Source organism: Simochromis diagramma, unplaced genomic scaffold, assembly GCF_900408965.1.
Source record: "Simochromis diagramma unplaced genomic scaffold, fSimDia1.1 OVJJ01000590.1, whole genome shotgun sequence".
NCBI lineage: Eukaryota > Metazoa > Chordata > Actinopteri > Cichliformes > Cichlidae > Simochromis > Simochromis diagramma.
In genome coordinates, this window is record NW_024387057.1 from 1,741,698 (window position 1) to 1,765,664 (window position 23,967).

Sequence of the window (23,967 nt, forward strand, 5' to 3'; positions counted from 1 at the left end):
GGTTGGCCCCGTCATAATAAGATGCATGAAATCATCAGCAACAAAATAAAAAACAAAGAAAAAATAACAAAAAAAAGAGAGAAGGCCTGCGTACGTACATCACCATCAGTGGCTCTCAGTACATGCACTGATCTCCATACACATTTGGACGGACAGCACACAGAAATCAAGATTTCTCTTTTAAGCTTTGGATCAAATTGTTGCTGCTGCAGTGATCACAAATTAATATTTACAGCCGTAGCAGTTTTGTTCTCCCACATGAGAAAATAGTGCATTAGCGGTGACATGTTTAAGGAGTCTGCATCTCCTGAAATCCCAGTTATTACACTGCACCGACCCAGGGTGTAGAAGTGAATGATTAATACCTTACAGTACTGGTAAGTATTGATATGATGGTGTGTACTGGAAAGAAGCACTGATCTTTACTGGATCTTCAGCTACAAACTAGTGTTTCACCATTTGATTTTTAAATATATATGTATATACACATAAACACACACACATACAGTTAGACAGTGTTGAGATTGTGTGTATGGTTATAGGAATCTTCCATCATTCTTATGAGTGAATAAGTGACAAACAGTAAACACGTATATAAAGGTCATACATGTATAACTCTGTACATTATTTGCTGTGAACAACACTTAAAGCACTTTATGTTTTTCCAGCGTCTTTCCAAAGCTCTTCCACTCACTTCTTTTTAACTCCGTCCTGCACTTTCGGTACTCCTCCTTTCCTCCGTTCATTAAACCTGCACCATCACGCACGTTCTGAAGCAGACAGGATAAACTTAGCGCCACTCAGAGATCGAAGGCTAATTAAAAATTAAAAAGAAAAAAAAAGCGTGCCTTCGGTTTCCGTAGCTGCGTGGCGATGGCAAAACAGCCTCACACGAACCCGTCTTCACCTTTTTAGAACTCACATTCACCTTTTCGTTTACTTTCTCGTCATGAAGTCACGTCAAGGAAAAACTTGAGGGTGTAACATCACTTGCTGACCCTAATTTTGCTTTAACATGATAAGAAGTACATTCGGCGGATAGTTCTCCTGATAGTAGCGTCCTGGCTTGCAAACGACAACAATCCACCAGACCCCGCACAATCAACATTAAAAATCAACATTCAAATAACCAGCTGTTTGTACCGTCGACATAAAAGCTCAGAGCCAAAACAAAAAAATCGCTTCAGAACAACAAAAAAAGTCAGCGAGGACGGACCACCATCAGCCAGCTCCCTGCGAGGGTTTGATTACGACTGATGACTGATCCACCCAGGAGAGGCTTGTACAAAAAAAAAAAAAGAAAGAAAGAAAGAAATGTAACAATAAGGACTGATTTGTACAAAATGATGCACATTCAACAACAGTCAATACAGAAAAAACTACAACAAACTCACAAGAGGAATGACAGTAAACACATCAGCTGATGGGCTGCATCAGCTCTGATCAAATTATTAAGAGGGTTACCCACAGCTTTAAAAGACACTTTCACTTCAATATCCTGCTGTAATGATTGTAAACACATTATTTTTAAACATCAAATTTTCTTTATTATTTAGTCACATGGAGCTCAGGTAAAAGGTACCAAAACAAACTTTGATTAAACTCCCTGTTGAGGCTTCAGGGACATCGAGGAGTCAAATACTGCCGTTTTAGAGTCAACTCATCGCACATGGACTCCTGTAAAGGACTTTTTTTTCCCCCAACAGAAATGCTATGAAAGGCAGAATTTTAACATAAAACTTGATCTTTTCCTAAACCTGCAGTGCAAAATAGGACATGGGACATGAAACAGTATGTCCTGGATTACGCACGACCCCTAAAAGCTCTTTTAACGTGACTTTAAATTAAGTCACTAGGAACGCAACGGCATCATTTTAGAGGATGTGAACCCCCAAAAATTAAAACAACAAAAAAAAAATCTTTCCTCAAATGAATTTTCTGGCCCGTTTTCTGTCTTTTGACTCGTGAAAAACTGCAGTTTCTGCCCCTAAACGCTGTCACAACCCAATCCAGTGGAAATGAATAACCATTCCCATCAAAGTATGCTCAGTAGATCGCAAGATTGTTGCTAGAAATACAGTACTGTCACATTTAAAGCACACGATTATAGTGAAACTTTGACGACTTGGTATCGGATATGAACAGTTGAGGTAATACATTTATCAGCATTTAGTGTCACGGATACAATCAACCAATGCCCATTAACCTTTCACCTTCACATCACTCCATTCTTTTCCTTCATCTCCAGTCTCCGCCCTTCATACAGGTAGTGTTTTGCTTCTAAATGAGACCCTCTTTACCAGAAATAAAGTGTAAACAAACAAACAAAGAAATAAATCAGTGCACTATACACAGAGAATCAAATACCAAATAATTTAAATCTGTATTTACATAAAAAAAAAGGCATAAAGTGAGGTTGAAATGGTTAGTGCTAATGATGCTTGTATCCTCTTGTTACACCTCTGCTCTATCTTTCAGGTAGTACCGTTTTTACCATCTGCAATATGCTTCAGGTGGATGGTTAGTGTCTGTGTCTACTTCATGCTACTGGTGAAACTGGACTGGACCTGGATTATAATTAGCCCACCTAAGGTTGAGTTTCTGCACATAAGAGATCTGGACTGAAGGAACCGACCTGTCATAACGCACGATGCTCTGCTACGGTGCTGTGAGTGGAAAAAACCCCAAAAAACCCCCAGAAAAAAAACACGAGGCGTTCAGGTGCAGACGTTCCACGAACTAGTAAGCAGCATGCTCGTAAATGTGTATCTAAATATTCTCTTTTCTGATCGATGGCAGCGTTTTATACAGCGAAGCAGCAGCGTCTCAGAGGACGACCTCGAGTGTGGAGCTAATGCTTTCCCTCCTCCCCAGTGTTCTTTAAAAAAATATGCTGCAGGCGCAAAGTGTTTGATCTGGCGTTGAGCTTTAAGTGTGTAGTTGGACCAAACCGAGCTGCAAACAGCCTCTCCTCCTCGGGCCACTTCTGCCTCCCGTCTCCGGTCTAGCCGAGCAGGGAGCTGCGTCTGGATAGGTCTACATTGCTGGCGCTTAGCCCCCTGCTGTCTGAGAGTCCAGAGTTGACATCCTGCAGGCAGATCAGGTCGTGTTAGTATTTAGTTTAGAAAACGTTGTGCATATTCTGTCAGGTAACAGACAATCACCTGGACTCGGTATTTAATTCGAAAGATAGAATTTCCTGAGTGAAATCGCAGCTGTGAGGAATAAAGTACCTGTGTGGTTTCCTCGGTGCTCTTATTGAGGAAGTTAAGGGAGCTGGCTCTCTTCATTCTGTACAGAAACACACGATTACCAGAGAACTCAAACCACAAACTTCAGTAATGAGTTAAAGACAGAAAGTGTTTTTACAAAACCGAGTGATTTGAGTAATATTTAGGAATGGACAAGGCAGACCACCCATCATGGTTCCCGAGCAATTAAGGCTTCATCGTGGATCTTATTTACAAGGTCACGCAACCTTCATGCTCAATTGTAAATGTTATACTCAATTATATACCCACTGGACACTTTATTAGGTACACCTTTATAGTACCAGGTTGGACCCCCTTTCTCTTTCAGAGCTGCCTCAATTCAACAACGTGCTGGAAACATGACTCATTACTTCTTCATGTTGACACAACAGCATCACACAGTTGATGCAGATTTCCTGCTTGCACATTCATTATGAGAATCAGCCTTGTGCTTCAACGTCCTGTGTGTTCAAAGATGTTCATCTTTTGTTGTAACAAGTGGTTAATTGAGTAACTGTTGCCTCCCTATCAGCTTTTCTGCCTGTTCTCCTCTAACCTCGGACATCAACCACACATTTTTGCGGAGAAAACTGCTGCTCACCGGATATTTTCTCTTTCTCACAGCATTGTCTGTAAACTTTAGAGATATTTGTGTAAGAAAATCTGAGCTCACTTAAATCCCCTTTGTTTCTAGCTCTGATGCTCAGTTGGAACTTCAGCAGGTCATTTTAACCATGTCTCCATGCCTCAATGCTTTGAGTTGCTGCCAGGTGATTTACTGATATTTGAGTTAACAGGCAGATGAACAAGTAACGTACCTAATAATTTGGCTCGTGAGCGTATGTTTCAGTTTTGAACAGTGTTATAATTGGTCTGAATTTTTTGAAGATGTACTTTTAGCTTTGGGAACTGAAGTGCGAATGTAATTTGGACTGGTGAGAAGAAAAACTGAAGTAACCATAACTATAACCTGACTGCACAGCTGCAGTAGTCTTACCCTGGGTTGCGGGGTTCTTGAGGACCGCTGCCCTGCAGCTTCTTCACCAGCATTTCGCTGCTCCTTCTCAGAGCATCACGAATCTTACCGAAGGAGCCGCTGCGGCGCAGAGACCCGTTACCATCCTGAGGGCGAGATGTGCAACAGTAAAACTTTAGAAAAACACCTCCTTTAAGGCACGCTAGAACAGACTCACAGACAAGGATTTCTACAGTACTTTATGAAATTATTCACACTGTGGTTACGCTGTAGTCACATCCAGTCAATGTGAACACATACTGCTACTTTATTAGCTTCCAAACTTATGTTACCCCGTTCCACTCAGCCGAGTCGTCGCCCTCGTTCTCCCCTCTCTGTCCACCGGGTCCGTTCGTTCCCTCCCTGCTGTGTCGTCTGTCGCTCCCAGAGCCTCCGTCCTTCAGCAGCTCCACCACCTTACTCTGGTTAATGGCATCAATACCCTGAGAGAGGAAAATAAAGACAAGGGTGATGCAAGGGCCTGAAAAAAAACCCTTTTATATAACAGCAGACGCAGCATGTGTTCTTTACTATGTGCAAACATTAGTACGACTGATCTTTAAATCACTTTGGCACACAGTTTATGAGCCAATAAATCGTAGCTGGAATGCCTGTTGAACAAATCCGCTCGCTTAACTGAAAAATCCCTGAAAAGAGCCCAGATGACTAATCTAAGGGCGGTAATTCAAACGGCCAAACAGCCGTCGTCGAGAGGGTTCCTGTTGCACCTGTTTGCGTGACTTGCTGGCGCACTCCTCCAGTGTTTCTGCGGCCTCCAGTTTGCCCTGGCGACGGTACAAAGCTCCCAAGCTTTTGAGGGTTGTGTTCACTGTTGGGCTGTTGAGAAAGAAAGAAATCCAGCTTTTTTTTTCTTTAGATCTTTTAAAAGTAACCTAATCCATCAATCAGGGTTAAACAATCAAGCGTTAGACCTTTCCCAAACTGAACCACAAAGCTGCTGCTTTGAGAAGTTTACTGTTACACAGTCTGCAAAGTATCTGCTCCTCAAACAAAAGGGATGGAAATGTGCCGTTTCTACTATAAAACTAGAAGAACGACGAACCACAGACTGATAAAGTCAGTGGTTTAACTTCTAGTCTTTTGAGGCAAACATAGATTTGTAATGAGCTTTGTTTCCCTTCCTTTTTGGTGATGATAGTTTCCCTGTTCTGTTCCTCTGTTACCATTTTTCATCTTTTTAAAAAGACAAAAAGGCGATCAGATCAGAGTAGCCTCCCTTGGTAGACATTCACAGTTATTTAGGTCACATACATGATCAGACAGTTTAGACTTTGACCTGTTGGATCTAAATGTCTGATTTACCTGTCCACCTTGCAGGCCTTGTACCAGCTCCCATACTCTACATATGGGCCTGAGTCCTTGCGTTTGCCCTGAAAGAAAGAGTGACACAGATTAATATTAAACGAGTCAGAAAGCAGGAGGAGACAAGTACGAAATGCTGGTCCGATAGGCAGCAAGTTAAAACAACAAAAAGACCTTGTCCTTATACCCACTGTATAATGTGTTGCCTGCCTACCTTGCTCTCTTCTCTCTCCTCAGCGTGCATCCAGATTGGTTTATTATCATCTGCAACAGGCAGAAATATCACATAATTACTTTTTTTAATACACGAACATCATGTGTGGGCCACCAAACCCACACTGAAGAGGACTTAAGATGCTTTTTATTGTTCTGCACTGTTAAAATCATAAAAATAACCCAATAATTATGAATGACACTTCAGTCTGCTGGATATCCTCTAATATGGTCTGTAATTTGGTCATTTCAGGCACATTTTCCATGGCTGCCCTTCAAAAGCAGTTGCAGTCAAATAAAAAAAAACGTTGGGTTAAAAGGGAAATAATAGTTATGATTAAGGAGGAACTGTCTAGAGTCCTGAAATACAGCATGGAGGTGGATTTGAGTTTAAAAAGTATTTTAATTGTCCTGAAAAATGACCAAAATCCTGAAATGACCCATTTTTAGTTTGAGGTAATGCCTCTCTGTCTATGTAAACACATTTGATTTCATGTAAACACGCAGCTGTCACTCACCAAACCCAGCTAAAGCCCGCTCTCGTGCTGAGCATGTGAGCACATAAGGGTTTGATAGACTTAGCTGGATAGGCGGGAGGAAACCATCAGCATTAAGCTGCTTTGCGAGCTTCAGTGTAATCCTCTGACTTGCTGAGAACTCAGAGCGATGCGGCCGTCAGGGTGTGACCAAACCACAGCCTGAATCTAAAAAAAACAAGGCTAACAGGAAGACTTCTGATGTAAATTGAGCCTGACTCACAGCCTGCTCCTCTCTGCCCAGTCCTGGCACTTTGAGTAACTCTGTGACCAGCAGGATCTGATACAGTCACTTCAGTGTGACTCAGCTGTTTGCCTGTTGGCTCTACTTACTGTTGACAGAGCCAAACTCCTTCTCGTGCGCCCTGGTCAAAATCTCTTTGTACAGAGCTTCAGCGTCTGCAAATTTCCCCTGCTTCAGGTAGCATGTGGCCTAAAGAGAAACAGGAAGCACCGACAATCCTGATCAGATCAATAAAACATCTTAGAAATAGGTGAAATAGTCACAGGAGAAAAAAAAAACTATAAAGGTAGTGAAACAGTGAAGAGGCAGAAGGGTGTTCAAATGATAGACTGTATATAAAAGATGGGCATAGCCAACATTAGATTTTAACTGGTCCCAGTGAGAAGCCCCAAGGTGAACGCTTAGCTGTCGTCCTTTTGACTGACACAGGACGCTCATAAGACAGCAGCTTGTCAATCAAACATAAATCAATATTTTCTTTATCCTCCTTTTTGGCTCTGAAGGGAAAATATAAAAAAATTACTGAATGCGACACGATGTTCAGACTTTAATCCCGTGACTGAGACCAGAAGCTCATCAGGGCAGCGTTTACTACCGTCTTAAATCACGTGAACAGCAGGGGAGTTTTCCCAAAGACCTTTACAGAACCAGACACATTTTTACAACCAGAGGAGTCGCCCCCTGCTGGCCATTTTACACCCTGACGCTACATCCATCTTTACAGTCTGTAGTGCAAATTAAGTTCCCACCAGGTTATTTTTGGTTTTGGCCACATTGGGGTCATCAGCTCCGAGCTTGGATTCGTAGATCTCCAGGGCTCGTCCGTAGTAGTACTCCACCTCGTCGTACTTGCCCTGGTTCTGACACAGTAGGGCCAGGTTGTTCAGCTGCTTAGCCACGTCTGGATGATACTTCCCCAGCACCTGGTTGCAACAGGGAAACAACCACACATTTGCAACACAAACTACAATCACGTGACCACGTGGAGACTGTCTGGGTAACTTGTCTGCTTATGTACCCTTTATATCAAAAGGTGATTCAGTTGCTAAAACACAAATATGACCAAAACTGCAATTGTACCTTCTCTCTGATCTCCAGTGCTCTCTTGCAGAGAGGCTCAGCCTCCTTGTGTTTGCCCCTCTTGCCATATAATACAGCGAGATTGTTGAGGGTTGCAGCCACAGCTGGGTGGTCCTTCCCCAGTGTCTTCTCCCTGATGGCTAAAGCGTCATTCAGAAGATGAGCGGCTTCTTTGTATTTGTTCTGGTCCCTGGAGCACAAAACACAAAGCACAGACCCATGGCGCTGTGTTCAGAGGCTTTATTTTACAACAATGAATAGTTTATGAAAAGCGTCCACACTCTCAAGCCCCCACCTGTACACCAGAGCCAGGATGTTGAGCATAGTGGCGACGTCTGGATGGTCATGCCCAGATGTCTTCTCCAGGTCCTCCAGGGCTTGCTTGCACAGCGGCACAGCCACCTCGTACCTCCCCTGAGAGGCGTACTGGATCACCAGGTTGTGCAGCGTCCTGAGGCGCGCCGGGATCTCGTAGCCTCCCTGCTGGGCTGCCACCTCTCCACTGGGCTGGGCTGTGACACGAAGCACAGCATGGTCGAGAATAAGCAAAACTACCTACTAGAAGTTTTTAAAGCGTTACATGAAGTTCTCAAATGAATGATTTGTTCAGTACTCCATCAGTTTTCAACAATAGTAACTAAGTTACTGTCAGATCCAAGCAGAACATATGGTGGATAAAAAACATGAAGTCAGATCTGCTGTAGTGATCAGCACTCCAGCAGGAAATGGAGGAAGCTTCTGTAACAAGATTTTCTTTTCCTTTATATGATTTGATGATAGTCATGTTCTCCAAAAAGTAGATAAAGCCTTTTAAAAGCTATGTGTTGTACTCTCTACCCCCTCTCCTGCTTGTTATGGTCTTGCTGCTGCTGCTGAACGCTAACTAGCCATTCAGACTATGGCTGAATGTATATTTCACTGTAAGAGCGAATGAAGGTTCAGCACGTAGCGTGTGGTTAATTTGCAGGAAAGCTAAAGACGCTGCATACACTGACACAACTGATTTCTCTTTGTATGTGCTGTGTTGAAGAGCTGCTAAAAAAACCTATAGCACAGAAGTTGAACTATTTAAATGACTTGCAGTTCAGACTTCAGGGCTACAGGTGCTATATTATTAAGATAAAAAATAAAGCAATGATTAAAAACTGTAAAACTAAAATAAAATGTCTGCCCACTCTTAACTCACATGTGTATGCATGCCAGATGTTTCCTTGAAGTAGCTGCAGCATGAGTAGATCAGACAAGGCGGCTTGTGGTCGGTCATCATTACATGTGCATGGGTGAACGCTGCACAGTGACTGAACACCCAGTGAGCTACCAGTTATCTCTTCCTGTGGTGTACCACATTCGGCACTCTCTCTGTTAAACTGGGCCGTGGACAGCCTGTACTGTGAACCGATGATTAACCTCATCAAATCGTTATATCATAATTCATTCAAACTGTCTTGGTCACATGGGAGCCAAAAACAAACAATCCCTACATAACATGTGCGCCTCTCAGAATCATTCTTGTATTAAATGATAGATTTCAGCTTTATGTGAGGCTTTGACTGGCTTGAGCACAAATTCATCAGTAAAATCCCAATGTACTCATCTTAAATTGAGTCATCCCATTAAGGCCTCTCTGCTGATGTCATACCTGGTCCCTGGTCATCATCATTAGGGAATAAGTCATCCAGGTTATCCTTTGAAGCGTCTCCGCCTGTGCTGCCGCCCGAGCTCTGGTTCTTCTCCTCGGAGGGCGACACGTCGTCGTCGAACTTCTTGATCTGGTTCATGAACTCCAGGTGCTTCTTCTCCTCCTCCAGCTGGGCGACGCTCTGCTCGCTGCGCTGCAGCTTGTGCTGCGTTCCAGCCAACTCGTCCCGCAGCCACTGGTTCTCCTGGCAGAGGCGGCGCACCTGAGCGCGCAGCTTCTGCTTCTCCGACTCCACGGCGCTCAGGTGGCTGGACAGGGCGATGATCACCTGGTGTAAAAGGAAATTGTAAAAATCCTATTAGAATAACCACAAAAATATCTGTTTGTTTGTTTCTTTGTGCACCAACTCTGCCACATGATCAAGAGGTGAACAAACACCTTGGTCCACAGATACACATTAGGAGGTTCTTATCTATATCACATATTAAGATGCTGCCTAGCAACAGGTTAGAACGACCTGCATTCAGCATTTATGCACCAATCACACCTTCTAAGGATCGTATAATTTTTGTTTCAAAAGACTTCATTTATATCAACAAAGCTTCTTTCATGCATGATATATCACAAAGCCATCACGCCGCCTAGTGACCATCCAAGATGACCTGTTTATTGCCTTTGTAAAAAAAAAAAACCTTATAAAAGCATCCTATTGTATTAAGTTCACAATAGAGTGTGAACTTCAGTGTACAATTCAGTGTAAACGTCAAAAACCTAAGTGTCTGTCTCTCACCTGTGCCTCTCCCAGACCCAGCTCAATGGCTTCCAGACTCTTGCGCAGCAGCCCCGACTTCTCTTGTGCAACAGGTGGCTGGGTGCAGTCCAGCAGAGAGTTTAGGAGCTGGGCGTGCTCGCCACGCAGCGTCTCCAGACCCTGCATGACGGTCTTAGTGTTAAGGACGATCTCATCCTGGCTCAGTCGCTCCAGGGCTTCTTCACGTGGATACACCATGGTGGACATTGCCAGGTTTCACACACACTGTGAGAAAAGGGAAGGAAAACCTACATTTACTTACATTTCTGATTCACCCTGCTTGACACCCTCAAAACATTAGGTGTTCAGTGTAACCACATCCTGCCACAGAAGGTGGCAAAGAAACAGAAACGAGCGATGATTAATTTGCGGCGTGAGGACATAATGACACAACAGATGAGACAAATAGTGGAGTAATATGATGTTGTCAAAGGTTTCATTATGACTCAAACCCAGCACTGCCAACAGTTCCTCTATCCACCTGCTCATGAATGAGAAATACCACACCGGAAACACTTAAGGACATGACGGGGCGCAAACGAAGAAAATGGCAGCAAACAAAAGTAATGAGGAGAACAAAATGAGAAACACTGACAACGCGAATGAAGGGACTGTTCCTGAGATTCATTTCCTGTTTGGCATCATCCTGTAAATGATGGAGTTAAAAGAGATGGATGAAAAACAAAAACCACGCAACACAAGCGTGTCTTGTTATGAACAGAAGGCACGCTGTATAAAAGCTTCCCGACATCAGACAGAAAGAGAAAGGTTGTCTGTGAGATTGTATACTGGACGTATAATTAAAGTAAATTTAGCCTGAAACAAACACAGACCAGCAAATCCAATTAACAGGAGAAGTGATCAGTGAACAAAGCTAACCTTGTGAGGGCGGGGCAACGATTATCACTGCGGCGTCGGATTTAGAGCCAGACGGACATCTGGATGAAATGTTATTTTAAACTAAGACAAATGTCCCAACATCTGTAGCAGCATAACTGAGCAGTCGTAGGTTAGAAATTGGATTCATACATTGTATACAAATAAGGAAAAGACTCTTAAAAAGCCAGCAAATGGATCAAATTATAGCCTCAGAGAATATTAGACTTTAAACTTGAGTTTCCTTCTCCAATTACATCTTTATCTCTAAAAAAAAATATTACTTTTTAGTGTAACTTTGCTACTTTAACCTCAGAAAAATTCTGTTATTTAACTTGGAATTTTTCTGCCCTTCATAAATTTACATCTTTAATACAAAAAAACATTGGAGCATATTTTTTCTTTGTATATATGCCAGATAATAAACTAACCAATTTACTCTTAGAACATCCATCACATATTCACAGCTCTAACCTTTAGAAAAGTGTATTTTTACAGTAATTTTTATGTTTTTTCCTAATAGATTTACAATTTTTTTAAATCTCAGAATATCAAACTTCTTTCCTGTAATTCTCAATCATACATTTACAACTTTAATCTTAAACAATAGCTACACTTTTTAATGTCAATTCACATGTTTATATGATTAAAATTTTCCACTTACATCCGACAGAATCAAACATCTTTAATCTTTGAAAATGTGAGTTTTTCCCAAATGTTTCAATTTGTTTCATTCCTGTGACTAAAATAAATGATGAATGTGAACGATTAAGTCACTGCATCAGTCAGCTTAGGTGTAAAAAGAAAACTGAGTGAAAAAAACCCAAAAAAAACATATTTAATTTACAAACATAATATATGGCAACTAAAAAGCTAATTCTCTTAAATCTCAAATATCATTACGGGAATAATTTTGCAGCCTAGTCAGTTGTAAAAAGACCTTTTCAGCAATCAGATTGGTAACACAGACCCAGAACATAAACATATATAATAACTATAAAGACACAGCAACCTAAGAGCTGTTTTATTTTCTTTAACTGATCTCTCACAACCTAAAGGCAGATCTTTAAATTGACTTCCTGATCTTCTGGGAGTACTCACAGTAAATGTAGTGCTATATGGTCTTTAAATCATTAGTCATGATTAGTCATGTCCATGATGAGCCTGGCAGATACACGTGTGCACTGTGAATCCTTCCAGCCAGGAAAAGAGAAACATTCATGCTGCGTATTAATATTTAGATAACATTTACAAAGTCCAATATCCAAACCGTGGGCCACTTCTGGCACAGTAAACGGCGACTTTCCCCCTTGAGCATGCGCACTGTCTCCATATTGACCAGATGTAAGTGAAAGGCTTGCAGCCGCAGCAGGAGGAGAAAGAGGTCGTCAGAGGAGCCAAATGTGCAACATCGTGACTTTCTCTCTCTCCCAGCTTTGATGGAGGAGGCGCACCTGTTCTGTTCTCCTCTCCTGCTCCCTCCCTTCCTCTCTCACCCATCCTCCTCTCCCACCCCCTCCCATCTTGCCTCATACACTTGACTGCAATGCACCAATATTCACGCTTCCTTTCAAGTCCACCGCTTCACAAATGCAGAAGAACAGAGCTAACTGTGCGGGCGGACAAACGAGCGGCAGCAGGAAATGATCGCGATCGCATACCCCTCACGTTTGAATTAAACCCTTCAGAGCCATGAATAAAGGCAGGAGCCGGTGGATGGCCGAGGCCTAATGCCGGGGAGGAAGTCAGCAGATCAGTGAAGGTGACCGACAGCAGAGAGCACTGCTCAAAAAGCATAAAGCTACAACAGACGATGAACATTAGGCCAAATAAATGCCTGTCCATCGCTGAAAACGTGTTGATGTGTCTGGTCCCGACATGCAGCCTGTTTGTAAACAGTGCAGGCCCGATCCTCCAAGGTGTTACACAACACAGAGATGCGTATCATTATTATATCATTATCATCATCAGCACACGCAGGGCTGCATTATTTACAATATGCACACATAATCCCGCAACAAACACCACGTAAAGAGCGACGCTTCATTTCTAGCGACAGATTTATCGACCTGGCCGTCCCACTGCTACAAATATACCGACAAACTGCCCTCATGCAACATAAACTACAATCTATTCTGACCGTTTAAGTGCACCGTAGTGCAAGTATTATTATTATTTATCCTCAGTTTTACCTTCATCGAAGATAAACGCAGCAATTACAGAGCCTCGAACAAAGCGGCAGCACAATGTTGTGATGCTCGGGACAGACCCGCGTCAAGTTTACCAAAACGAACAAGCGTCCGGTGCCGGTTTTTCAAAATAAAACACCATTTACAGTTAGACAAGTGGCAATGGGAAGATAACGGCATCCAAGGACGAAACGGAGTGCGCTCTCTCAACGCTGAGCAACTTGTACTAATACACGAAAACACGGTCCGCTTGTTTTTTCTAAAATTCACTTTGCAAAGCAGCCGTTAAATTAAAATTAGCTTTACTTTGAAGACTAATGGGTGACGAGAGCTGTCGCTAGCACACCTGCTTTGTTGAATTAACACGCCTGCCATTATTTGTAGATAAACCGAAATAGCTCGCGCACGCTACTGAGTTTACTTTAATGCGATTACGGCAACAAGTTTAACTGAGCTAAAAGCCACCTTGGCTAGCTGCTGTTTACGTTTTTCTTCACTTTAACTTACCCAGCTGTCACTTGACAGTAGATGACGGGGTGGACACAGCTAATATTTAGCTGTGTTTTTAACTTTAACCTCGGTGTTCACAGTATAAGCGACTGAACCTTTATTCGGCATAAAACCGATTATTTTGTGGCTGTGCTTCAAAATTTGACAGAGAAAACGCAATGGCTGAGTTCCCAGAGACCCCGACCAAAGATTGAAAAAGCACTAAGATGATTCACGTTCGACATTTTTCAGTCAAGGCGGGGAATACATCTTGCGCATGCGTATAGTCGAGTTGTCGCTCTTGCAACATCCGAGCGTCTGAATTTTACGGTATATCAGTTTCCCTCAAGACTCTATTTAATATAATAACCTAAATTGACATGGTGTAAATTATTATGCTATTTGCATGGTATTGTTTAGTAACGTTAAGGTAAAATAGGAAAACGTAATTGCTCCTATTCTCTATCTTACTTGTTAAGCACCTTGGCATACCCTTGGTTTTTAAGTGTGCTTTATAAATAAAGTTTATTATTATTATTATTATTTATTGTAAAGCGTTCACTTGGCGACATCTTTATATAGATGATTAGTTACGATAAAAGATTGTTTTAAAAAATAAAAGCAACAACAATACAAACACTTGATATGAATAATGAATTTTTAAAACTCGTAGACTATTTACAAAACAGAAGTTTGGATATAATTCTCTTGGTTTGCTAAAGCTCTTTGTCCGATGATGTCACCAGCATCCTCCATCCACAGGACCCGCTGCCTTGTTTTATAAGTATCATGTGCTAAGCTTAATTTACACCTTTTACACTTTATGCATTCATCAGAGATCTGATTTTACTCTCCAACTTTAACATGGCTTTATTTTTTTTATCTCCAACAAAGACTGTAATTAGTAAAGTTCCCATTATTTCTGCAATTTTACGTCATTGAGCAGCACATATTAAGTGATATTTATCCAGACAGGCTACAGTGTCTGCATCAGTTTGTTCCACTTCAGAAATAAGCTGTATGGAGCTGTAGTACAAGCACACATCTGTAGTCCAGTAAGAGGAGACAGGGCTACAAATCAAGAATATCTTTATTTAAAAAAAACAATGAAACAATGAAACACTTCCACTTCTCATCCCACATCTGTTTGATTGACAAACGTAATCATGAAAAAAGCGGTACTACAAAACATGTCAAATTAAAAAAAACCAAAAGCAAAAAAATAAAGAATACAATATAACAAGTACTATTCTGATATGTACAAGCATCATTGTTTCTTATAGTATTGTTATAGGCAAAAGGCAAAAAAGCTGAAGACTGCTGCTGAAGAAATGATGGCATGTGCAAAATACTCTTCACAAGTCCACAAGCTCAGGGCGCTCTGTTCTGAGCAGAACCTCGGTCGGGTAGAAATCTACTGCTTTCACAGGTAACTCACATTTTCATGAAGACAGGTGGCAAAATTAAATTAAATTAAAACGTGTGAGGGGGTAACGGCATGCTCTCAGAAAGGTGAGCTTGTGGAGGCTTGGTGAAGAAGAAGACTCTCATCACCAGAAGGATGGCAGAGAGAGAAAGACACTGCTGACCACTGACAGATTACTGATGGACCGAACAGCTCCTAATCTCTAACCACGACTAGTCAAGGACAGAGGAACCATCGTCACAAACACATTGACACAGGTACAGAGGTACAGGTATTAAAAAAAAAAAAAAAAAAAGAAATACACAGCAACAATTTCAGGACTTACACGCACAGAACAACCAGCTTGTTCAGAGAGACGGCAGGAGAACATGTAAATGGGGTGAAATCCGTTTTTGTTAGGTGATAAGGAATGAGACTGTGTTGACAATGCAATAACTTCAAAACAAGGATCACTTTGCTGTTAATGTAGGGTGTTTTCAGGCTATCAGCATCCACCAAAAACCCACATATCTCTGGATATTCTCACAATTTCTTCACATTTTAGTTTCTGGCAGTGATTTTTAATACCTCTAATGCTCAGTTTCCGTGATCTCCCCCTGAGCGCACAAGTTGAAGAGGCATGAAAAGACTACGCTTAATTTCAGGAAATCGCATCATTGCAATAATTTGACTAACAATACTACAAGGCAAAGAGCATTTTGACTCAATTAGAGGTCTCTTCCAACAGCAGATACTCGAGCCCAGCTACAATTTACATTAAAAAGTTGAAGGTTTCGTTCCAAATATTGTACAAATTTCGCACATTTAAAAATGCCGTACCACACTTCCATACTAAAGTTAGAAAAACCTACTATTTCAACACTACGAGTTCATACATTTAGCAAATAGTTTTGAGGTTGCCATGTAGTGGGGAAAAGAACCACTGCCTCATTGACTGAGTCCTAATATACATTATATGGACAAAAGTATTGAGACACACCTCCTAATGTTTGAATTCAACCATTTTCAGGCCCGTTGCCACAAAAATCATTCATCTAGCCAGACAGTCTGCCTTTACAACATCTGTGAAAGAATGGGCGGGTGCAAAGAGCTCACTGAATTTGAGTGAGGTGCTGTAACAGGTTGCCACCATTGAAGTTTTTCCCTCTTTAATATCCCACTGTCAACTGTAAGTACTATTACTAAACAGGAGTAACCATGGCAACTTATCCACGAAGTTCCCGACCACATAAAGTTACAGAGTGGGGTCACCGAGCGATGAGGGATATGGCATAGACATTAACATCAGCACAAAAACTGTGCGCCGGGAGCTTCACAGCATGCGTTTCCATGTGTAACATGTAGCTGACTCAGGTCTTTTGTCCATATAGTGCATCTAGTATTTTAATCATTATTTTCACAGTTCTTATTTTGCTGACCTAACGATGCAGAAACTCAACTCTGGCTGACTTTACTGGAAGGAGTTAAAATGTGGAGTGGGAACTGTTTTAGTTTCTAAAGGGGGGGACACAACAGAATATGCTTTTAGCTCAGTTTTGGTCTCCACCAACTCTTATTTGACGCTTAAGTTTCTCCTCTCGGTTTCCAGGAGGATTGATTGATTGATTGATTTTAAAAAAATCCATTTTAATCTAAAGGATACTTCACAGAAACACAAGCTGGTGTGACCCAAAGGTTGTTTCCTTCAAGCGGTGCAGCAGCTCAGTTCTGGACTTTAGATTCATTTAAATGAAGTAAATAAACTGTAAAGTCTCTGTATATATGGGTTATTTTAAAGTAGTACTAAAAGTTTGTTCTATTTTCTTAGCAAAGGTCTTTGATTTGTTTCAGCAAATGCAGCATTTTACGCTTAAGCCAGTATCTTTTAAAGGAATTAGTAGTGGAATGAAACCACCTGTTTTTAGTTTGGATCGAGCAACCTCTACGTCAAACCACAGTCCATCATCCAGGAACCCTAAAACCCGACATATTGTATGTAAGGCAGCTCTCTGTCTGTAAGGGCCTTCAGTGGTTGTCATCACGAGGAAAAAGAGGAGCCTCATTTCTAAAAGTCTGTGATCTCTACTGTCTTAACAAAACTAATCAGTCGTTCACACGTAAACTGAATTCAATACATTCAAATTTTTTGAAATCCCTAAAAAAAACAAAGAAAAAAAGAAAAGAAAAAAATCAATCCGCAGCTAGCTGAGTGTTTGCTCGGCGGTGACCACTCGTTAGCGAAGCGTTGTGTAACAGGAGAGGAAAAACAGAGATGGACATGTGCCGCCGACATCACAACTGTAACACTTTAAACGCCGACACAGGAGAAAAAGACACAAAAAAAACACTTTGAGATCGACTTTCAAACAAACCAAAAAAAAGTCATTTAAACCAAGAAATTGGCATTAACACTATTTTTAAAAAAGCTGTATTAGTAATACTTCACTGGAGAGTGTTACGATGTAGGTGACACAAGGCAGAATCATTAAAAACAACTTGTAAATCCACAAACATTCTTAGATTTTAGCTCCAATGGTTCCCTCTGTCATTAAAAGTTCAGTTAACCTTCAAGCTTGTCCAATTTTTACTGTTTAATCAAGAAAAACAAACTGTATTCGCCTTGTGCCAGTCTACAAAGTGAACAAGATGACCACTGCAGCTTTTGCAGCTCTAATCGAATAGTCACTGACATCAACACACACGCACACTTACACACCAGCTGCATGCCCTCTGTCACATGGTAAAAAAAACAATTTCTCCTCTCAAGTGATTTTTTTTTTAAAGTTTCTGATCACATTACATGTATTTCACACCACACACACACAAACACACACTTGTTACCAGTTACTGTACACTCACTAATCACCTCATGACATCCTAGAGAAAGCGTGTAGTGGAGAGGCAAAAACAAACAACAACGAAAAAAGGTCAGTAAGGAGCTGAAAGACAACGAGCACGCTCTGTGAGAGTTTCCACCAGGTCTGCTGTTCCCACTGAAAACAAAGCTGCCAGTCTAGCCAATAAAATGAAGACAGGTTTTTTTTTTCAGGTGGGGGGGGGGGGGACATCGGCCACAACGTTGTGCTTCACTGCAAGTAACTAACTCCCATTGTTACAGCACGAACACTGAAAGAAAAAACAACAGCTTTTCCCGTTAAGTGCTGTAAGAGTTTCGGATGGTTTAAACATGCATTTTGCTGCTTTCTGTTGCATATGTATTTATTTCTGCTGTTAACGAGAGTTAAACCTTTATTGTTATTTTTTTAAACACCCAAAACGGTCCACGTGTAATCGTACGGTAAGTGCATAGCAAATAAAGATGAAAGAAAATGCACACTACGGTAGCCCCTGCCCTGATGTCTTGGATCTCTTCACAGTAACAAACACTATGCATCACGACACAGCTTTGCAGGGAAGGGTTGGACATTTCTCACTACTGCACTTTTTTTTTTTTAAAGGACACTTGACATTTACAGGTTGTTGTTTTTTTCTCCTTTTTTTTGGTTTTTTTAAGAGGAAATATTTGCCATTAGACATCCAAATCACCTACAGAGGAAATATATATATATAGATATAGTATGGAAGCCCTTGAAATTAAAAAATAAACCAACAGGATTTGTTGAAGGGCATTTTTTTTTCTGCTAACATAGGGTGAGAGGGTGAGGGGGTGAGGGGGGGGGGGGGGGGAATCCATTAAACGCCAGCTTTGTTATTTGGCTGCATGTTGTTAGTGACTTGTGCACACGCTGAGGCGCTGTTGCACTAATTTGGAGTTTGTTTGCGGCACATGGTTGGTGTATCTGTTAGTTTAGAGCATGCACGTGAGGATCGGGGGTCTTCTGAGGGGGGCGGGGGCAGTCTTTGAAACCGGTGAGTGGTTGCATGCTGCTGCATTCCATAGAACGGAAACATAAAAGGCAGTTAGCTAATAATCTTGTGCTGTAGTCCCCTTGTAAACACACACACACACACACACACACCCACACACACACATACTGTACATTCACGTGTGCATGCATACTCACGGAGCACACCGACACACACAGAAAGGGGGTAATAATAAAGTGACTAGTAACAGCACTGCACCCCAGCGCTGCCCTCCCTCCTCTCCCTAAAGACAAATAAGACAACTGAAGCCAAAATGAGATTAAGGAAAAGGAGAAAGTCCAGCTGCTTTATGTCCTCCCTCAGCTCTGCGGGCGGCTGAGAGGTGGGGTTTGTGTGGAGGGCAGTCGAAAGGTCAGGTCAGGTTAGAGGAGTCGAGGCGCTCGGCCCTACGAGGGAGGCTTGCTGTAGCCGAAAAGTCCGACAGGTAGGTATTTGACGTGAGTGGGCCACTGGGCGGCCAGCTGGAAGAACTTGACGTCGTTCCACTCGACGCAGTCTATGGACACTGGTGGGAGATGGAAACGACGGTGAGGATAAGCTACAATGTGAGCAGGAAAGAAACAAAGCTGCTCGCGATCATCCAGCTCACCTTTCAGGATGGTCTGCTGCTGCTTGGCCGAGCAGATGAGTCGACTGATGCCTTCGATGACCTGGCTCTTGGAGTCTACGTCCTTCTCTTTGGGCTTCTTCCCCAAGAAGATGGTAGGAACTGAAGGGAGGAACAAACACCAGAGTCAAAGTGCTGTGTGATGGAGGGAGACGGCGACTGGGTGGCAGTGTGTGAGTCTAGATTTAGACTGGCTTACTTCAATTGCATTTAAATCTCTAGTATCCCACTACAGAGGACACATATCTTTATACCCTGCTTCTCAGAGTATGCGCTTTGAACATGGATCTGAGGGATTTCTTTTAAAGACTTGTCCAAAGGGCTTTGCAGTAACTATTTTAGGGCCTGTCTGCAGGGAACCTGGCTAACTGCAACAAGCCTGCAAGTCAAAAACACTTATTTAGTGATAACAATGTAATATGGCCTCAGTCTGTGCTGAATGCAATACAGGGATCATTGTAAGAAAGAAATCAGTGAAATTAATCAATCGTTATTAATATTACAAATTTTAGTTTCAAGTGAAGCCATAATCATAAAAATGATTTAAAGCATCAGATTTGAAACGCCTCACCTTTTTTGTTCTTCTCCTTGGTGACCACAGTCATGGCCATGGTGCTGACCTGGGCCTGTGGATCGCTGCTGCCCCCGCCTGGTAGCCTGCTGACCTGCAGCGAGCGGAAGGCGCTCTTCAGCGTGTTCTTGCAGCCCGTGTCGCGTCGCTCTCCCTCCCGCCGCTTCTCTGCCAGAGAGGCCAGCCAGTAATCCACCTGCAGGCCGATGGCGTCCACGCCGTGGGACATGCTGGGGCTCCTGTGGACAGACAGCGCGTGCATGAGCGACTTCCTCAGGCCCTTCGTGACAACTATAAAGCATCATAACTGAACTTTCCTATTATTCTCTGGTCTCTCATGTCAAACTTGTGAAGAACTTAATTATTAACATATTTATCTGACATTATTTGTAGTTTTTAGTTTCAGCAGAACACACAGATGCAGTGAGGGGTTCTGCTCTGGTCCAATTATGAGACATACATAGATCTAACTTTTCTTTACATCACAAACACATTTGTAAGATAATTTAACAGCTTCACGAGCAGACCGACTTGAATCTGACAGCTGAATTTCAGTCATCATGTTCAACACACTCCCCAAAAAATTTCTGCAGAGGGCGAAATGTAAAAGATCAGATCAGTGATCTCTGCAGAGAGGCACTGCAGCAAAAAAACATCTGATTCAGTGGCTGAAGCATCAAAGAGAGCCTCGATTTGGAAGAGGATCGCAGAGAAACACGAACAACTCGCTGCCTGTTTGCTTAAAGAACAAGCAGACGGCTGATTAAAAGGCATTTATCCCTCTGCCACAGCTCAGTACTGACAGCATCATCAACATGCACGCTGACAGCTGAGACATCAACAGAAAAACATACACAAATGCAGAAAATCAACCTGAATAAAATAAACGGTTCTTTAAATATCTACATCTGAGGACTTGATTTAAAGCACATCAGTATAATTACAAGATCCTGTAAAGAAATATGAATGTTAGAGAACTCTTACCCTTGAACTGTGAGCACGCTCCCCATGGAGGGAGAGGAGGGAGGCGTGGCTGTCTCTTTGATCATCCCGGTGGGAGAGCCGTGGGAGGGTGGTGATGTGGAGGGGACAGCGAGGCTCACTGCTACACCCTCCTCTGCATCTCCTTCATAACCCAAATGGAAATAGCGTGAAACCCTAAATCGAATTATTTTTTAACATCTTTTGACGTTTTCCAAACACTCACCTGTTGGACACTGACCAGACTCGATCAGACCAACCTTCACCACCTGGAAAACAAGAAGGGATGTCAGCCAAAGATCCTGAAGATGAGCAGCAGCAAAGGTAAAAAGTTCCCACTCAAGAGTAGAATTCTCACCCCAATAAAAGGAATGAACTTCTGGTAGGAGTCTTCATCTCGCCTGGGAAAAGGACAGTGAGCGGTGCTTGTTAAAGAAGACCTAAAAGATCAAAGCTCTGGCGCGTGTTCGCTGACATCTGTACTCACGTTCTGTGCTTGCAGGTTAGCATGGCCTCGGCGATGGGCAGCTGGTGTGTTACTGTAGCTCCGCTGATGTATTGGGAAATTCTTCCTGCCACATCCAACTGATCTGCAGGAGAAAATAAAACAATTGGAGAAGTGAATAAACGTGCGAAACGCTGAAGTATGTCCTGAGGGGAGACGGCACGTGTTGTACCTGTCTGCGGCGGCTCTGAGCGACTGAACACGTCTCTCCACGCCCCGTCCAGAAAGGAGGAGCTGTAGCGATTGTCGAGGGCTCCGAGGTGTTTAGCCACGGGATGAGAGCCTGACGAACATAATGAGAGAGCGGGAAGGTGAGAATGTGGAAGGAGGAAGGATCGAGGAGTTTAATGAGCTAACACGACTGCCTGTTCCTCCTACCAATGTGCCAACAATCAAGACATACTAACAAGTTACAGCATTTCCCAAAGTCCAATTAGCATGCAGACAAGTGACTGTGTGCACCAGACATTCGAGACATCACTTCCTGCAAAGCAGTAAAACTTTGCTGCAGTCTGACTCTGCAGGAGGAGACAAAAGCAGGCTCTCTCACCCAGCGGCACCACCAGGAAGCGCATGTGGTTCAGCCAGTCAGACGTCTTGTTGGCGAGCTGGGTGACAAAGAACTGCAGGATGGCTCCCAAGTAGCTCTGGCTGCCCACTGCCACCACCTTCACTGGTCTGGGCATGGACGAGTTACAGTTGCAGCTACAGGGAAAAAGAAAGAGAGAGAGAGAGAAATACTCATTACTCAAGAATCAAAAAGTTTGATCATTGTCTCAAAACATACTTAGAACATTCTTGTTTTAAGAAACACAACCTAATCTCTATTGGAAAATATCCTACAAAAATAGATTTCTTATTACAGTGTGTCCTACAGATGTGCCTTGGTGCACATGTGAGATGAAGCACATCAAACTAGTGAGAATTCATTCAGTGCTCAGGGCGTTTTTAAAGGACATAGTATACACAGGTGTATGAAAACTCTAGTTTTAAGGACGTTTCCTGTGTGGATCGCCCTTCATTTTTTATACTGAATTCCATTTGAAGTGGGAAGTCAGAAATCCAGAGTTCCCACTCAGAATTTTCAGCCAGAACACCCTCTCAAGATACACTGTCCCACCCAGAAAGCTGGAGAAGCCAATCTAACTCCAACTTCACAATCCAAGTTGGCAGCTCAGAGCGTAAACTGCACTAAGACTGTGGAACTGGTCCTCTGTACTATTACTGATGTGTATTCATGACTTGCTAAATAATCACTGATCAGGGTCTATCCATGAATGTGCTGCAGAGGTGTTTTTAACAGCAGAAATACAGGCACTGCATTGCACCCTAGGTACTGTTACTGATGGCTAGCAAGCTAAATAAAACCTGTTATTGTGGCTGTACTGTAATGGGTTTGATTTCAGTCCCAGCTCCTGCATTAGAAAAAGAAACATGAAGCCCCTTTTATTCCCAGACTACAATCTAACTCACATTATTTAAGGCAAAATAATCATTTTATATTTCTAACTATTGCTCTGATGACAGTGCAAACACAAACCAGAAGAATTCCCACATGTGTGGGAGAGAGTGATAAGCAGAGGGACAAGCCGGCGTGATGGATGCAGATATGGGAGACATAAAGTTTTTGTTGCTTTTATAAAGCAAAGTGAGTCACAGGGGCAAAAAAAGGAGGAGGAGAACAGAAGGAGCAAAATATATAAGGGTCAAAGGAAGAACAGAAGTCAGAAAAATAAGGCTCAGAGCAGGAAGAAAGACTAAACAGATGAGTCACTCTGCACACCAATGAGTCTAGCTCGCTCTGTGTGTGTGTGTGTGTGTGTGTGTGTGTGTGTGTGTGTGTGTGTGTGTGTGTGTGTGTGTGTGTGTGTGTGTGTGTTAGATTCGATCAGAAAAACTCACAACTTCTGGATGCGAGTGAGCACGGCAGACAGCACCGCCTGTATTTCAGCTGCTGAGCACGTGCAGACCACCGGGTGTCTCTGTACCTGGAGCTGCTCTGCAACATACTGCAATACATGAAAGAGGAGATGTGCAGTCAAAAAAAAAAAAAAAAGGAAAGAAATAGGAATAAAAAAGAAAAAGAACGAACCAAATCCACCCAAAGTTATTTAGGGAAAGCTGCAGGCCTTACCTGCCCCTGCCAGTCTGTGCTGTTGACCAAAATGAGGCTCTCTGGGAGCGCCGAGTCCGACAACAAAATCTGGTTAAGCTGATCGTACACTGCTTTCCTCAGAACCTACACACACACACACACACACACACACACACAGAGTACATAAATCTCCCCACAGCGACACATTTGCTCTTCAGATGACTCATCACCACATACATAATTCATTTC

General features: G+C 42.4%; 2 protein-coding genes across 6 annotated transcripts in view; both read right to left on the reverse strand.

Moving 5' to 3' along the window:
- Positions 1 to 1,697: 1,697 nt before the first annotated feature.
- On the reverse strand, positions 1,698 to 13,939 carry klc2 (kinesin light chain 2). 3 transcript variants are annotated; one of them, XM_040045173.1, is made up of 14 exons: positions 13,685 to 13,939; positions 10,092 to 10,337; positions 9,302 to 9,629; positions 7,958 to 8,174; positions 7,663 to 7,852; positions 7,332 to 7,505; positions 6,672 to 6,771; positions 5,804 to 5,853; positions 5,590 to 5,657; positions 4,995 to 5,103; positions 4,560 to 4,709; positions 4,249 to 4,373; positions 3,234 to 3,291; positions 1,698 to 3,088 (listed from the first exon to the last, which is right to left on the reverse strand). In XM_040045173.1, the coding sequence occupies exons 2-14, from the start codon at positions 10,317 to 10,319 to the stop codon at positions 3,005 to 3,007; spliced, it is 1,881 nt and encodes a 626-aa protein (XP_039901107.1). In that variant the 5' UTR covers positions 10,320 to 10,337; positions 13,685 to 13,939; the 3' UTR covers positions 1,698 to 3,004. The 3 variants fall into 3 exon arrangements, with proteins under 3 accessions (XP_039901107.1, XP_039901106.1, XP_039901109.1); XM_040045172.1 differs by lacking the exon at positions 13,685 to 13,939 and adding an exon at positions 13,181 to 13,311; XM_040045175.1 differs by lacking the exon at positions 13,685 to 13,939 and adding an exon at positions 12,090 to 12,460.
- Positions 13,940 to 14,738: 799 nt separating this feature from the next.
- The window catches only part of LOC120742009 (phosphofurin acidic cluster sorting protein 1), a 75,241-nt gene continuing 66,012 nt past the window's right edge, over positions 14,739 to 23,967 (reverse strand). For all 3 annotated transcript variants that reach the window (XM_040045162.1, XM_040045161.1, XM_040045163.1), the window contains 11 exons: positions 23,758 to 23,862; positions 23,526 to 23,632; positions 22,174 to 22,328; positions 21,796 to 21,906; positions 21,606 to 21,708; positions 21,477 to 21,519; positions 21,345 to 21,387; positions 21,122 to 21,263; positions 20,138 to 20,376; positions 19,549 to 19,668; positions 14,739 to 19,464 (listed from right to left, as the gene is read on the reverse strand). In XM_040045162.1, the coding sequence (XP_039901096.1) occupies positions 19,346 to 19,464; positions 19,549 to 19,668; positions 20,138 to 20,376; positions 21,122 to 21,263; positions 21,345 to 21,387; positions 21,477 to 21,519; positions 21,606 to 21,708; positions 21,796 to 21,906; positions 22,174 to 22,328; positions 23,526 to 23,632; positions 23,758 to 23,862 (1,287 nt within the window). In that variant the 3' untranslated portion in view covers positions 14,739 to 19,345. The remainder of the gene's footprint in view (positions 19,465 to 19,548; positions 19,669 to 20,137; positions 20,377 to 21,121; positions 21,264 to 21,344; positions 21,388 to 21,476; positions 21,520 to 21,605; positions 21,709 to 21,795; positions 21,907 to 22,173; positions 22,329 to 23,525; positions 23,633 to 23,757; positions 23,863 to 23,967) is intronic.

What these genes read in the sequence shown, in the direction of transcription:
- klc2 (XM_040045173.1), bottom strand. Translation starts at nt 10,319, where the DNA reads ATGTCCACCATGGTGTATCCACGTGAAGAAGCCCTGGAGCGACTGAGC. An exon ending in TGATGATGACCAGGGACCAG is followed by an intron (nt 8,175 to 9,301) that starts GTATGACATCAG and finishes TTCGTGTCACAG; the next exon opens with CCCAGCCCAGTGGAGAGGTG. An exon ending in CACTGGAGATCAGAGAGAAG is followed by an intron (nt 7,506 to 7,662) that starts GTACAATTGCAG and finishes TGTTGCAACCAG; the next exon opens with GTGCTGGGGAAGTATCATCC.